This window comes from Sander lucioperca, chromosome 20 (genome assembly GCF_008315115.2).
Source record: "Sander lucioperca isolate FBNREF2018 chromosome 20, SLUC_FBN_1.2, whole genome shotgun sequence".
Classification (NCBI taxonomy): Eukaryota; Metazoa; Chordata; class Actinopteri; order Perciformes; family Percidae; genus Sander; species Sander lucioperca.
The window spans coordinates 22,847,332-22,859,831 of record NC_050192.1 but is presented as its reverse complement, the minus strand read 5'-3'; the positions used below and the strand labels follow the sequence as shown (position 1 = coordinate 22,859,831).

The 12,500-nt window shown below is 43.2% G+C and overlaps 1 protein-coding gene across 1 annotated transcript in view; it reads right to left on the bottom strand.

The window, feature by feature from the left end:
* The window catches only part of LOC116052012 (receptor-type tyrosine-protein phosphatase R), a 47,437-nt gene extending 40,984 nt beyond the window's left edge, over window positions 1-6,453 (bottom strand). The window contains exons 1-2 of the mRNA XM_035996391.1: window positions 6,268-6,453; window positions 3,704-4,159 (exon numbers count right to left, since the gene is read on the bottom strand). Of these exons, the coding sequence (XP_035852284.1) occupies window positions 3,704-4,159; window positions 6,268-6,453 (642 nt within the window). The remainder of the gene's footprint in view (window positions 1-3,703; window positions 4,160-6,267) is intronic.
* Window positions 6,454-12,500: the final 6,047 nt, after the last annotated feature.

Below are 12,500 nucleotides of genomic sequence, written 5' to 3'. Positions count from 1 at the left end.
TTCCATATTGTACTATGTTATTGAGGTTATGGTGAGAGAGTTGGGGCCCTGTGTATAAGAGAGATTACTATTTAAGGCACCACAGCATCAAGACATTTGTAAATCGATTCAAAATCATAGAAGAACCAGAGCGCTCTCTCTCTCTCTCTCTCTCTCTCTCTCTCTCTCTCTCTCTCTCTCTCTCTCTCTCTCTCTCTCTCTCTCTCTCTCTCTCTCTCAACCAGCACGTCTCTGTCTGCTTGTTTCTGTCTCAATGTCAGTCTGAAGGCCACTGCTGTTTATCTAAGAGTTATACAACCATCCATTGTGTAGGTAAGTGTGTCTCTCACACACACACACACGGTTAGTGTTTCCATGGCAACAGAGAGTGCAGCATCTCTCCTCCGGCGCTGCATCTACAGAGCAGTCTGCAGCTCCTCCTCATCGTCTCTTACTGTCTGTTTGCTCTGACCTCCGACCTCAAATGATTGTATCAGCAAGCGTTTGCTCACAGCAGCTGCCAGAAACCGTCTCAGCTGCAGCCTTCAGCCGCTGGTTTGTCGAACTGAGGCTCTCAGATTTAAAACCACATGTCAGGAGTCTGACGATGCTAATAAAGTAAACATCAAACATCTCATCCAGCTGCTGATGGGTTTTTACTGCATCACAACAGGGCTGTCCTCAACTAAAGAAACTCTCAGTCGACTAACATCGTATGATTTTGTCGACTAATCGATTAGTTGGTTTAATTGACAGATCTGTGTGCTTTGGGAGGTTGTTAAGACTAGAAAAATGCGGTATAATTGCAGTCAGGGTCCGAAAGTAACCCTTGGAAAGCGCCAAATAGCAACGTGGATTTCGGTGCCACTCAAATGCCTGCGCTGCTCTCTGATGCTCCGAAACTGAGGAGGCAACAGAAACATCGCTGCACGCTAGTTAACACTAACGGTACACTTGGCAGCAGGTAACATTAGCCCACCGTAAGCCAGTAATTGGCTTAAACACGGTAAAAAATGCCGTCTAACGTGTGATTGTATTTCACTTCATAGTGAAGGATTCTAACACAGGGACATACAACAGTCTGCAGCTAAAGACACAAACCAGCTGCACTATATGGCCACTGCCTGTCTTTGTTGGAAAAACAAAACAGACGGGACTTAATGGTGCGTTTACTTGAAACTGGTAAGCTTTGTGGTGCATTCAAAGTTAATGTAAAATACCCATTTCCCATCTTGTGGATGTTTTTATTGTCCATTTATAGCCACGCCTTAATGTCGCCGATTGTCGTTTTATGTGCTTTCTTTTCTTTTTTAAACACATCAATTCAGGCACCGTTTTAAAAGTATCTGTCGGTACGCCATCTGTGCTGCCTCCCCGATTCGATATGCTGCAGCATAAATACGTAGTAGAAAACGTGAGGGTTTCAGAATCAGAATCAGAAATACTTTAATAATCCCAGGTGGAAGCTATTTTTGTTACCACTCCAGGTATACAAACAACATATATTATCCAGACTTTTAACATATATAATATAAACAAATATACAGTAATAATAAATAAAATATGAAATGTACAGTGTTATGTGCAAATAGTGCAATAAAAAGAGAAAATGATTGTCTATGTTGAGATGATTATAGTGCAATAAAAAGAGAAGTGAATTGTCTATATTTGAGATGAGATGATTACAGAGAGGGGGTGTGTGACTCTCTGAGGGAGGTGTTGTAGAGTTTAATGACCACAGGCAGGAACGACTTCCTGTGGCGCTCTGTGGTGCATCTGGGTGAGAGGAGTCTTCTGCTGAAGGTGCTCCTCTGCTGGGCCAGTGTGTCGTAGAGAGGGTGGGAGACATTATCCAAGATGGACTGAAGCCTGGACAGCATCCTCCTCTCAGCCACGGTCGTCAGTGTGTCCAGCTCCTCCCCCACGACATCACCAGCCCTCCTGATCAGTTTGTTCAGTCTGTTGGTGTCTGCGACCTTCATCCCACTGCCCCAGCATGTGACAGCGAAGAAGATAGCGCTGGCCACGACAGACTGATAGAACATCCTCAGCATCGTCCGGCAGATGTTAAAGGACCTCAGCCTCCTCAGGAAAAAGAGTCGACTTTGGCCCTTTTTGTAGACATCCTCGGCGTGTCTAGTCCAGTCCAGTTTATTGTTTAAGTACACCCCCAGGTACTTGTACTCCTCAACAGTGTCCACAGGGATCCCCTGGATGGAAACAGGGGTCACAGGTGATTTCGCCCTCCTCAGATCCACTACGAGCTCCTTCGTTTTTGTCACATTGAGCTGCAGATGGTTCAGCTCACTCCAAGTGACAAAGTTGCCCACAACAGTCCTGTATTCAGTCTCATCACCCTTTTCTATGCAGCCAACTATTGCTGAGTCATCAGAAAACTTCTGAAGGTGGCAGGACTCAGTGCAATAGTTGAAATCTGAGGTGAAGAGGGTGAAGAGGAAGGGAGAGAGGACAGTCCCCTGTGGAGCCCCAGTGTTGCTGACCACCCTGTCAGACACACAGTTCTTTAGGCGTACGTACTGTGGTCTGCCCGTCAGGTAATCAACAATCCAGGACACGATGGGGGCCTCCACCTGCATCGCAGTCATCTTCTCACCCAGTAGAGCCGGACGGATGGTGTTGAAAGCACTGGAGAAGTCAAAGAACATGACTTTCGCAGTGCTCGCAGGCTTGTCCAGATGAGTGTAGACTCTGTTCAGCAGGTAGATGATGCTGTCCTCAACTCCCAGGCTGGGCTGGTAGGCGAACTGTAGTGGATCAGTGAAGGGCCTGACCATAGGCCTTAGCTGCTCCAGGACGAGCCTCTCGAAGGTCTTCGTGATGTGGGACGTCAGAGCCACCGGTCTGTAGTCCTGAGGGCCGCTGGGACGCGGCGTCTTTGGCACAGGAAAGAGGCAGGACGTCTTCCACAGCACGGGGACCCTCTGGAGGTGCAGGCTCAGGCTGAAGACTAGACTTAGTACTCCACACAGCTGGGGGGCACAGGCTTTAAGCACCCTGGAAAATACACCGTCTGGGCCAGCAGCTTTGCCGGAGTGGAGTCTAGTCAGCTAGTCAGTTTCCTACACTATTTGTATCACGCATGCATTGAAACACTTCACGGCCAGGCGGCACAACTGGCAGCATATTTTTGTAGGCTACACTTTATGTTATTCATTATGCAGTTCACGGTGGGTCTGTTTTATAAAGATATTTAAATTAAGTACTTATTGTCTGCATATCGACGTCCGTGTACTACGCTGTAGCGACACTGTTATTTTTGTGACGTGTAGTGTCAGGGGATGTTGTGATGTTTTTAAATGTAGCTTACGCTATGCATTACGAGGTGTTTACGTGTTTGCCATTCCAAAATAATGACGGAGTTGTTGCATGTTACATGAACATCCACCATTTTGGTTACATGTGGAATGAACTCTGAGTCTTTCTGTCACTGCAGACCTTCAGTTTCCTCCACACTCCCCTTTGCGAGCGCACAATGAATGAAATTCCCGCAGTGCAAAGGTGTGCAAGCGTGGAACAGACCGTGCAGTGTCGTAGGGCGAACATCTTGCGCATGTCAGATCGTGTAGGCAGCACAGATCGCGTACCCACAGTATCGTTTTAGCGCCGGTATCGGAAAAAAACAACAAGTCAACAAGTTAATTTTGGACACTGACTGCAGTACATTTACCTTTTTTCACATGCAATTAGGGAGCAGAATACTCACCACGGTAACTAGATGGCGTGCAGAGACCACAGCGTGCTCCGGCCGCACCTCGTGATGCGGTCGAGCCAGCAGGTCGAGGGTCCGCTGACCACCGGGCTCCTGGCGAAACCGAGACTCCGACAGGGCGGCTGGCATCACTCTGGCTAACCTGGCGGCGTGCTGACGGTGCAGGTGATGGTGGTGGTGGTGATGGTGGACGGGATGCTGGGACTCTGGAAGGTTTTCCACATCGTTCTGTGGGTTCACGTCGCGCTCTGGGTGGCGAGGTGGAGGAAGATGACTGGAGCGGTGGGAAGGGAAGACACGGAGCTCGTGGTCCCCAGAAGATGATTCTGAGAGAGGAGGAAGAAGAAGAGGATGTGAGGTGGGATTAAGATGGAGGACAAATGTTTTATAACTTGCAACAAATGTTTCCCAAAAGTGGGACAGTCGGACGTTCGCTAGGTTAGGTTTCTTTCACACCTGAGCCGTTTGGTCCGTTTATACCGTAGCATGGAGCATTTTGTCACATAGTCCGGTTGGTTTTGGGTGGTGTAATAGCTCATTCGTACTCAGACCAAACAACTGAACTAGGGCTGCACAATTAATCGCAATTTTATCGAAATTGCAATATGGACTAGTTCTCTCTCTCTCTCTCTCTCTCTGTGTCTCTCTCTATAAAAACGTACATGCATGAATCCCCACGTTCATACATTCACACACACAACTTCACAAACACTTGACTTTCATGGCAAATTTCAGCTTCCTAGGGACGAAAACTGTGGTTTTTGTGGACCGACCGACCGACTGACAGAGACTAGGGATCAAGTTATTTTCTCTACCCCACTCGAGTTGGGGAGAAGTGTCTGTTAGTTAGCCATGCCCCGCTAACGTTAGTCTGGCGTTGATGTGGTAGAAAGTATTCACAGGAGGTGCTTGTTGTACACCGTCTGGCTGCTGCACTGTTCCACCTTCGTCAGTCAATGTAACGGTATTACAAAGATCGCGTCAAGACATTTGTAAATCGATTCAAAATCATAGAAGAACCAGTCTCTCTCTCTCTCTCTCTCTCTCTCTCTCTCTCTCTCTCTCTCTCTCTCTCTCTCTCAATTTCAATTTCAATTTTTTTTCAATTTCATGTTGCTTTATTGGCATGACAAAAAAAAATGCATTTGTGTTGCCAAAGCATAAGAACAAACATATATAAACAACGACAAGGAGTAAATATATCTGATATAATAATACAAGTAAACAGGATAATTATGATATAGATGCAGATACTAAACACATTCTGTGCATGTCCCTCAAAGGGTACATTGAAACAATAATATATATAAAAAAAAAAATAATAATAATAATAAAAAAAATACAGATAAACAAAATAAAAAAAAAAAAATATATATATATAACTTATATATAACTTGTATAAATAATTCTTATACCAGTTTCTATTTGTTTAGCCTTGTATTGTGGCAGGAGAAGACATATTTAGCTGCTAGCCATGCCGTGCTTTTATCTTCCCCTAATAAAAAAGGAAGCTTTTTGTCCTCAGTGTAGGTAGTGAAGCCTGGTATATGTTTTTCAAATTTTTGGAAATATTTGGTTCTTAAGTCTTCATATTTGGGACATGTACATAGGAAATGTAATTCTGTTTCGATATCCTGGTGGCAGTGTGTACAGACTCGTTCCTCTCTTGGTCTCCACACTTTTAAATGTCGACCTCTTTCAATTTCCAGCTCGTGGTCACTGACTCTGTATTTTGTTAAAATTCGTATTTCTTTTGGATTTTTTGTTTTGAGATATTCGGCCAATTGGATATCTCTGTTCAGGGACTGATAACAGAGAAGTTTGTGTTGTATTTTATTTTCATTTTGCCATTGTTCTGTATACTCGTCTTTTAGTTTAGTTTCAAATCTTTTGATTGAAGACTGAGGATTGTGTCTGTGGCGGCTCTGATGCTCAGTGTACCTGTCTCTCTCTCTACCTGTCTGTCTACTACTGACTGTGTTTAGCTCCGTGTACCTGTGAGCCAGCTGGTCCAGGGGGTGGACATCTGAACACCGCTGGTTGCTCAGGAGAGCTTTGTATGCAATGGAATTTTTATCAGCTTGATTTAAATGCTGCCAAAATTTAATTGACCTTTTTTGGATTTGAATTTTCAGAGGGAATATACCGAGTTCTGCTCTGCATGCATTGTTTGGGGTGTTTGGGCGAACTTTTAGAATTATTTTACAGAATTCCAGTTGCAGTTTTTCAGTGGGAGTTTTATCCCAGTTTTTAAATTCTGGTTTCGAAATCGGGCCCCAAACTTCGCTTCCGTAAAGCATTATTGGTGTTATCAGAAAGTTGTAGATTTTTAGCCAAATTCTTGCGGGGATATTTGTTTTTCCAAATTTGCATTTGATTGCGTACAAAGCTCTCCGGGCTTTATTACATAGTGTGTTTATGGCCAGGTTGAAACTCCCTGATGCACTAATTTCAACCCCTAAGTAATTATAGGAACCCTTTTGTTCTAGTCTGGTGTTGCCCAGAGTGAAGTTGTAACTCTGTCTATTTCCCTGAGATCTGGCTCTCCTCTGAAATACCATAACACTGGTCTTTTTCAGATTGACTGTCAGTGCCCATTTCTGACAGTACTGCTCTAGGACGGACAGGCCCTGCTGTAAACCCTCTTCTGTTGGGGACAACAGAACCAGATCATCGGCATAGAGCAGGAACTTGATGTTGGTATCATGGAGTGTGAGACCTGGGGCTGCAGATTGTTCCAACATGGCTGCTAGTTCATTGATGTAAATGTTAAACAGTGTTGGACTCAAACTGCATCCCTGTCTCACTCCACGCCCTTGTTTGAAGAATTCTGTTCTTTTGGAGCCAATTTTTACTGCACATTTATTTTCTGTGTACAGTGATTTAATAGTGTCATAGACTTTACCCCCTATACCGCTTTCAATAAGTTTATAAAAAAGCCCATCATGCCATATTGTGTCAAAAGCTTTTTTAAAGTCTATAAAACATGCAAATATTTTCCCATTTTTAATTTTGGTGTAGTTTTTAATAAGGGTGTGCAGAGTATAAATGTGGTCTGACGTACGATATTTTGGTAAAAAGCCAATTTGATTTTTACTTAAGACATTGTGCTTGGTAAGGAAGGACAGTATTCTGGCGTTAATAATACTGCAGAAAACCTTCCCCAGACTACTGTTCACACAAATGCCTCTGTAGTTGTTAGGGTCCAATCTGTCACCATTTTTGAAAATAGGGGTGATGAGTCCATGGTTCCAGATCTCAGGGAAATAACCAGACTCCAGAACAAGGTTGAACAGCTTGTGGAGAGCTGCCTGCAGTGTAGGGCTACTGTGCTTTAGCATCTCAGGACAGATGCTGTCCACTCCACTAGTCTTTCCAACCTTCAGGGCCTTCAGTTGGCTCTGTATTTCTATTAGTGTTATTTCTGTATCTAGGGGGTTTTGGTAGTCTTTCACCTTTTCCTCTAACTGGTGAAGATTTTCAACTACTGAGTGTTGTTGGGGGGTGATTGCACTATAATCAATATTCTTATACAAAAATTCAAAGTGATTTTTCCATATCAAACCATTCTGTATTGTTAATTTATCTTTAGTTTGTCTTGGACTGAATTTATTCCACAAATTCCAAAAGACGTTTTGGTCAATGGCTTCTTCTATTTTGTTAAGTTCTTCAGATCTGTAAAGCTCTTTTTTCTTATTAATTAGTATTTTGTAGTGTTTTAGTGCCTGATGGTATTGGACCCGTATCTGACTCTCATGGGGTTCTCTGTGTTTTTGGTTTGATAATAGTCTTAGTTGTTTTCTAGCATAAACACATTCATTATCATACCATTTTTCTTTTGAGGGTTTGTGTTTTGTTATTTTATTTCTATAGTTAATTATTTTGAGATTTGATTTTGTAGCTAATTCATCAAATATATTGTTTAAATGCTGTGTAGCCAAATTTACTCCATCTTTTGTGCATGGGAATTTAATAAGTCTGTAGAGATTAAGTTTTGATTTGATTTCTGTACTGTCAAGTGCAGTTAAATAATTCTCTATGTTGCTGCTTTTTTTCCATATATATTTTTGGTGGAGGTCATACATTTTGCTGGTTTCTGGTTCTTGTTCACTGCTATACTTTGTAGACTTATTTAAATAAAGAGTTGTTTGGCAGTGGTCTGAAAAGGGAAGTTGTGTTGAAACTACAAATGCATTGATATCCTCTGGGTCGATATCGGTTATCGTATAATCCACCACACTGTTACCTAACACAGAGGAATAGGTCATTCTACCCAGAGAGTCACCACGGGTCCTTCCATTAACTATGTATAAGCCCAGGCTTTTGCATATCTGGAGAACTTGTCTTCCGTTTTTGTTTATAATATTGTCAAAACTTTGTCTTTGTGGTATTGCGTGAGCTGGGACTGGGGAGATTTGGCCGAATATGTGTTTGTTTCCATCTACTTCGATGTAGTCTTTCTCTTTTCCAGTTCTTGCATTGAGATCTCCACATATTAAGATGTGACCCAATGACTGGAAATAAATTATCTCCTTCTGAAGTTCTTGAAAAATCTCCTCAGTGTAATAGGGGGAGTTTGAAGGTGGGATATAGATTGCACATAAATATATATCTCTGGTGCTATTAACTATACCTCTGTTGATTTTTATCCAAAGGTGAGTTTTTCCTTTTTTCACTGGTGAGATATCATTTTTATATTGTGCTTTATGCCAAATTAATGTTCCCCCTGAGTCTCTTCCATTTTTAACATTTTTCTTTTTTACAGAAGGTACAGAAAATTCTATGTAATTATTAGGACAATTAGATAGTAAATCTGAATGGTTCCATGTTTCATGTATAATGATGATATCTAAATTATTTACACTTTTTACAAATTCAGGATCTGTAGTTTTATCCCCAAAAGTTGTGGAGTACAAACCCTGGATATTCCAACTACTAATTGAGAATGACATTTGTCCAGATACAGGATCTGTGTTTCACATAGAAATATACAATTCAACAAAAAAATAATAATCCAACTCCAACGATATTAAGTACTATAATTGCTATGTACCTGTTATATATGTTATAGATGTTATATAGGTTTGGTGTCTAATAATGTTGAAAGCCCATGTTAATTTAACAGTTTTGAGCACAGCAAGGTGACTAGGTCTCTTATCTGGTTTGGATCCCAGTGGGCAGATGGTGGTATTGGTGCTCTGGCAGCTATGGCGTAGCTCTCTCTCTGGCTGGGGGGCTGAGGCATGTAGGTAGGTAGCTCCCTCGGTGGATGGTGGGCTGTGACTTTGTTAGGTAGATAAGTCTCTCTGGGAAGGGGGGGCTGTGACAGGTAGGTAGCCCTCTCTCTTTGGATAGTGGGTTGTGACAGGTAGATTTCTTGGTTTGTTTGGTTGTACTGTTGTTGTGGTTGTTTTGTGTAGGGGGGCTGCTGAGGGTATATCTGCTGGGTAGAGCGATGTCTGCGTGGGTGAAGAGAGTTTCCTGATTGGGTGGAGTTTCTTCTGCGCTCAGGTGTGGAAGTGCCTCGGCCTAGGGCTGTGTCTTTGAGGCTCTTTGCAAATAGTCCGACAGCTCTCTCACTGAGGTGGATGTGGTCACATAAGTGCTGCTGAAGTATGTCTCTGTGGAGGGCTACATGGACGTTCTGCAGTTGTGTGCATTTCTTTCTAATCTCAGCGTTGATTGTGTTAATTGTGTGTTGGGGTGTGTCAGTCCTTGGAAGTAAAGATGATATAGTTACTCTTGCTCTGGGGTATTTCTCTCTCGCTTTCCTTGCCACCTGGAACAGTGCTGTTGGTAAGTCACTGATCCTTGCAGTCAGGTCGTTGGTCCCTGTGTGGATCAAAATGTGCTCCACGTCTTGGTACCTCTGTTTGGATAGCTGCTCACTAGCCTTCTTCGTGGTGGGGCTCCAGAGTTTCACTGCTTCTCGGCCTGGGAAGAGGCGTTTTAAGTCAATGTGTTTCCCGTTTGAGTCGCACATTAATATGATCTGAGAAGTGTGTGCTGTGTGTGTGTGATTGGGTTTATCAGTACTGTGGTCAGTGTGTGTGTCAGTGTCTGTAGTCAGTATGTGTGTTTGAGGGGGTTTTGGGGGCGAGTAAGTGGTGGGGGTTGGGTGGGGTGTAGTGGGTTCCGATAGGATAGGAGGGTTCGGGGGCAGAGAAGTGGTGGGTGTGGGGTTGATGCGAGGGGGGGGGGCGATGATCTCTCAGCTCTTCTCTCAGGGCGTGGACCTCAGCCTGTAGAGCCTGTAGAGTCTGCTGCTGGTTGCTCTGGGTGGTGGAGTGTTGGGTGAGATCCTCCATCACTCTGCGCAGGGCTAACCTCAGGGCCTGGTTGTCTTCCTCCAGCTCCTTCATGGCCTGGTACAGCTCGTGGATTTCAGCCTTCTGCTGTAGGACCATACTGCTTGGCTCACTCACTGCTGGGTGTTGTTTCTCACTGTTGTTGTGAAGGCAGGTCAAGGTCTTTTCTTTGAAGTCCACAAACTCCCTCTCCAGGATGGAGAGTCCCTCTCTCAGTACCTTCACACTGGTGGAGAGTTTGGGACTGCAGTGAGGAGAGGAGGTCACATGACTGCTGCTGGGGACGGCTGGTCTCTCTGGGGTCTCTGGCTGTTGTCTGTTTCCTTTCTTCTTCTTTTCTGCTACGCTTTTCATAGACTGGAAGTGTTTGTAAAAATTATCCAGGCTATTTTCTGATCCCTGGATCATGATTGTGCCGTTGTGATAGATGTTGATGATCAGGGTGGGAGAGGTGGGGTCTTCCTCACAGACTGTAATTTGTCTTCCTTTGCTGATTCCATTTTTTTTAACATGGGTGAAGATTTCACAGAAGGCTGCGTGCCAGGCAGGAGGATGGTGGGTGAAGAAAAGAAGGTTGCTTTTGACCCTACAGTTTCCTTTCATTGTAAAATCTGCAATGATCCTCTCAGGTGAGTCCTGCAGGGCTTTTGTTTTGAAGGACTTCCTATCTTTTAGGGAAGTCACATGGTCCGGATACTGGAGCTCATATCCGTCAGTGTCCGGTGGCAAAAGTGGCAGATCTGAATCTTTTGCCGGCAGGCTGATAGCGGAGCCGTCCTCCATCGCGGCATCCATTCACTCGGACCGACGGTAGGTTTTATTTCCTGTTGTTAACGTTACCGGTTGATGGTGCCGGTAGATCCTTGTAACGTTGATTAGTGTTCAGCGCTTCGTGTCTTCTTGTTTGTTTTCGGTCGTAATGTTAACATTACCGTTACAAGCTAGCAAACGTTAGCGTTCCGTTGGTGCTGTCAGTTATCTTCTTTGTGTTCATATTTGAGGAAATAATGAACGGATTTTATCGGTCTTGGTCTCAAAAATATCCTCTCCGTTTTATGTTCTTCGTGTCAGGAGTTGAAATTGTAAATTGAACATTTCACCGTGAAAGCACAGTAAATGTAGAAAGTATCTCAAGAGCTTGTCATTTTGTTGCCAAACAGTTCGGTAACCATGGCAATCTCTCTCTCTCTCTCTCTCTCTCTGTGCAGGCCGGCTGAGAGGAAACCCCTGAACACCGACTGAACTCAGCCAGCCGTGATGAATATGAACACTGCATAATTCATTCCCAGGCTTTATTTATCTTGGGAGATATAAAAAAAAAAAAATCTACTAAGTAAAGTCCTTTCAACCCGGCAGCATCCAGGATTCACATTCACAGCTTACAGACCTGAAAGCACCGGGGATGGATCTATTTAAAGAAAACAGACAAGAACCTCAGCTGGACCTGAGTCCAGTCTGCCCGATACACAGTAGCTGTGTTCCAACCCGTTCCCTATCACGGAAATAGTGCACTATACTGTATAGTGTTCGCCATTTGGTAGTTATGTTCAAATTCTCTGCGGTTAATTTCATTCACTATATAGTCCACTATAAAATACCCACAATGCACAGCTAATTTGAGTGTGCATCAATGTACCCTACAGGTCAGTGTAACGCTTATCAGTTCAATTTTCTAAGCACAGACAGACATTTGGTAAAACAGAAAAATGGGTTCAAATATCCAATTTTTTATTTTTTTCCACCTTGACAAATTAAATAAATTGGATCTTTAAACTGTTTTTCCAATTTTCTGTTTTTATTCAGAGGATCAGAAATTTAGAAAATTACAAAATTGCGTCTGAGCTCCAATTATTCATAATACTGTAAGGGTATTCTCTTCCTCTACTTTGTGGAATATGCAGCTCATTAACTGCATATGGACCAAAAAAAACCAAACTGATAGACTTTGGGGTCAGAGGTGCAACTGATGGTTTTGAGTGGGGCGGGACGTAGCTAGGCGGAACGAGGGAGAGAATACCATCGCAGTATTATGAATAATTGGAGCTCAGACGCAATTTTATAATTTTCTAAATTTCTGATCCTCTGAATAAAAACAGAAAATTGGAAAAACAGTTTAAAGATCCAATTTTTTTTAATTTGTCAAGGTGGGAAAAAAATGAAAAATTGGATATTTGAACCCATTTTTCTGTTTTTCCAAATGTCCGTTTGTGCTTAGAAAATTGAACTGATAAGCGTTACACTGACCCCTACATATCCCGTATACCACAATGCAACGCGGTCGTGTTTTGTCGTGTGAAACTGAAAAGGTAAAATGGAGTGGGCTTTTGTGTCTAAACAGTGGAAATGTAACATGCAACATATATAATATACAACCGGTTACTATTCTCATGAGTGAAGGGACGGCTCAATGCTGTTTTAAGCCCCCAACGTCGACTTCAAGGCAGCGCTGCCTGGAAGGCACTAGGATTAGGTAATGGTTAGGG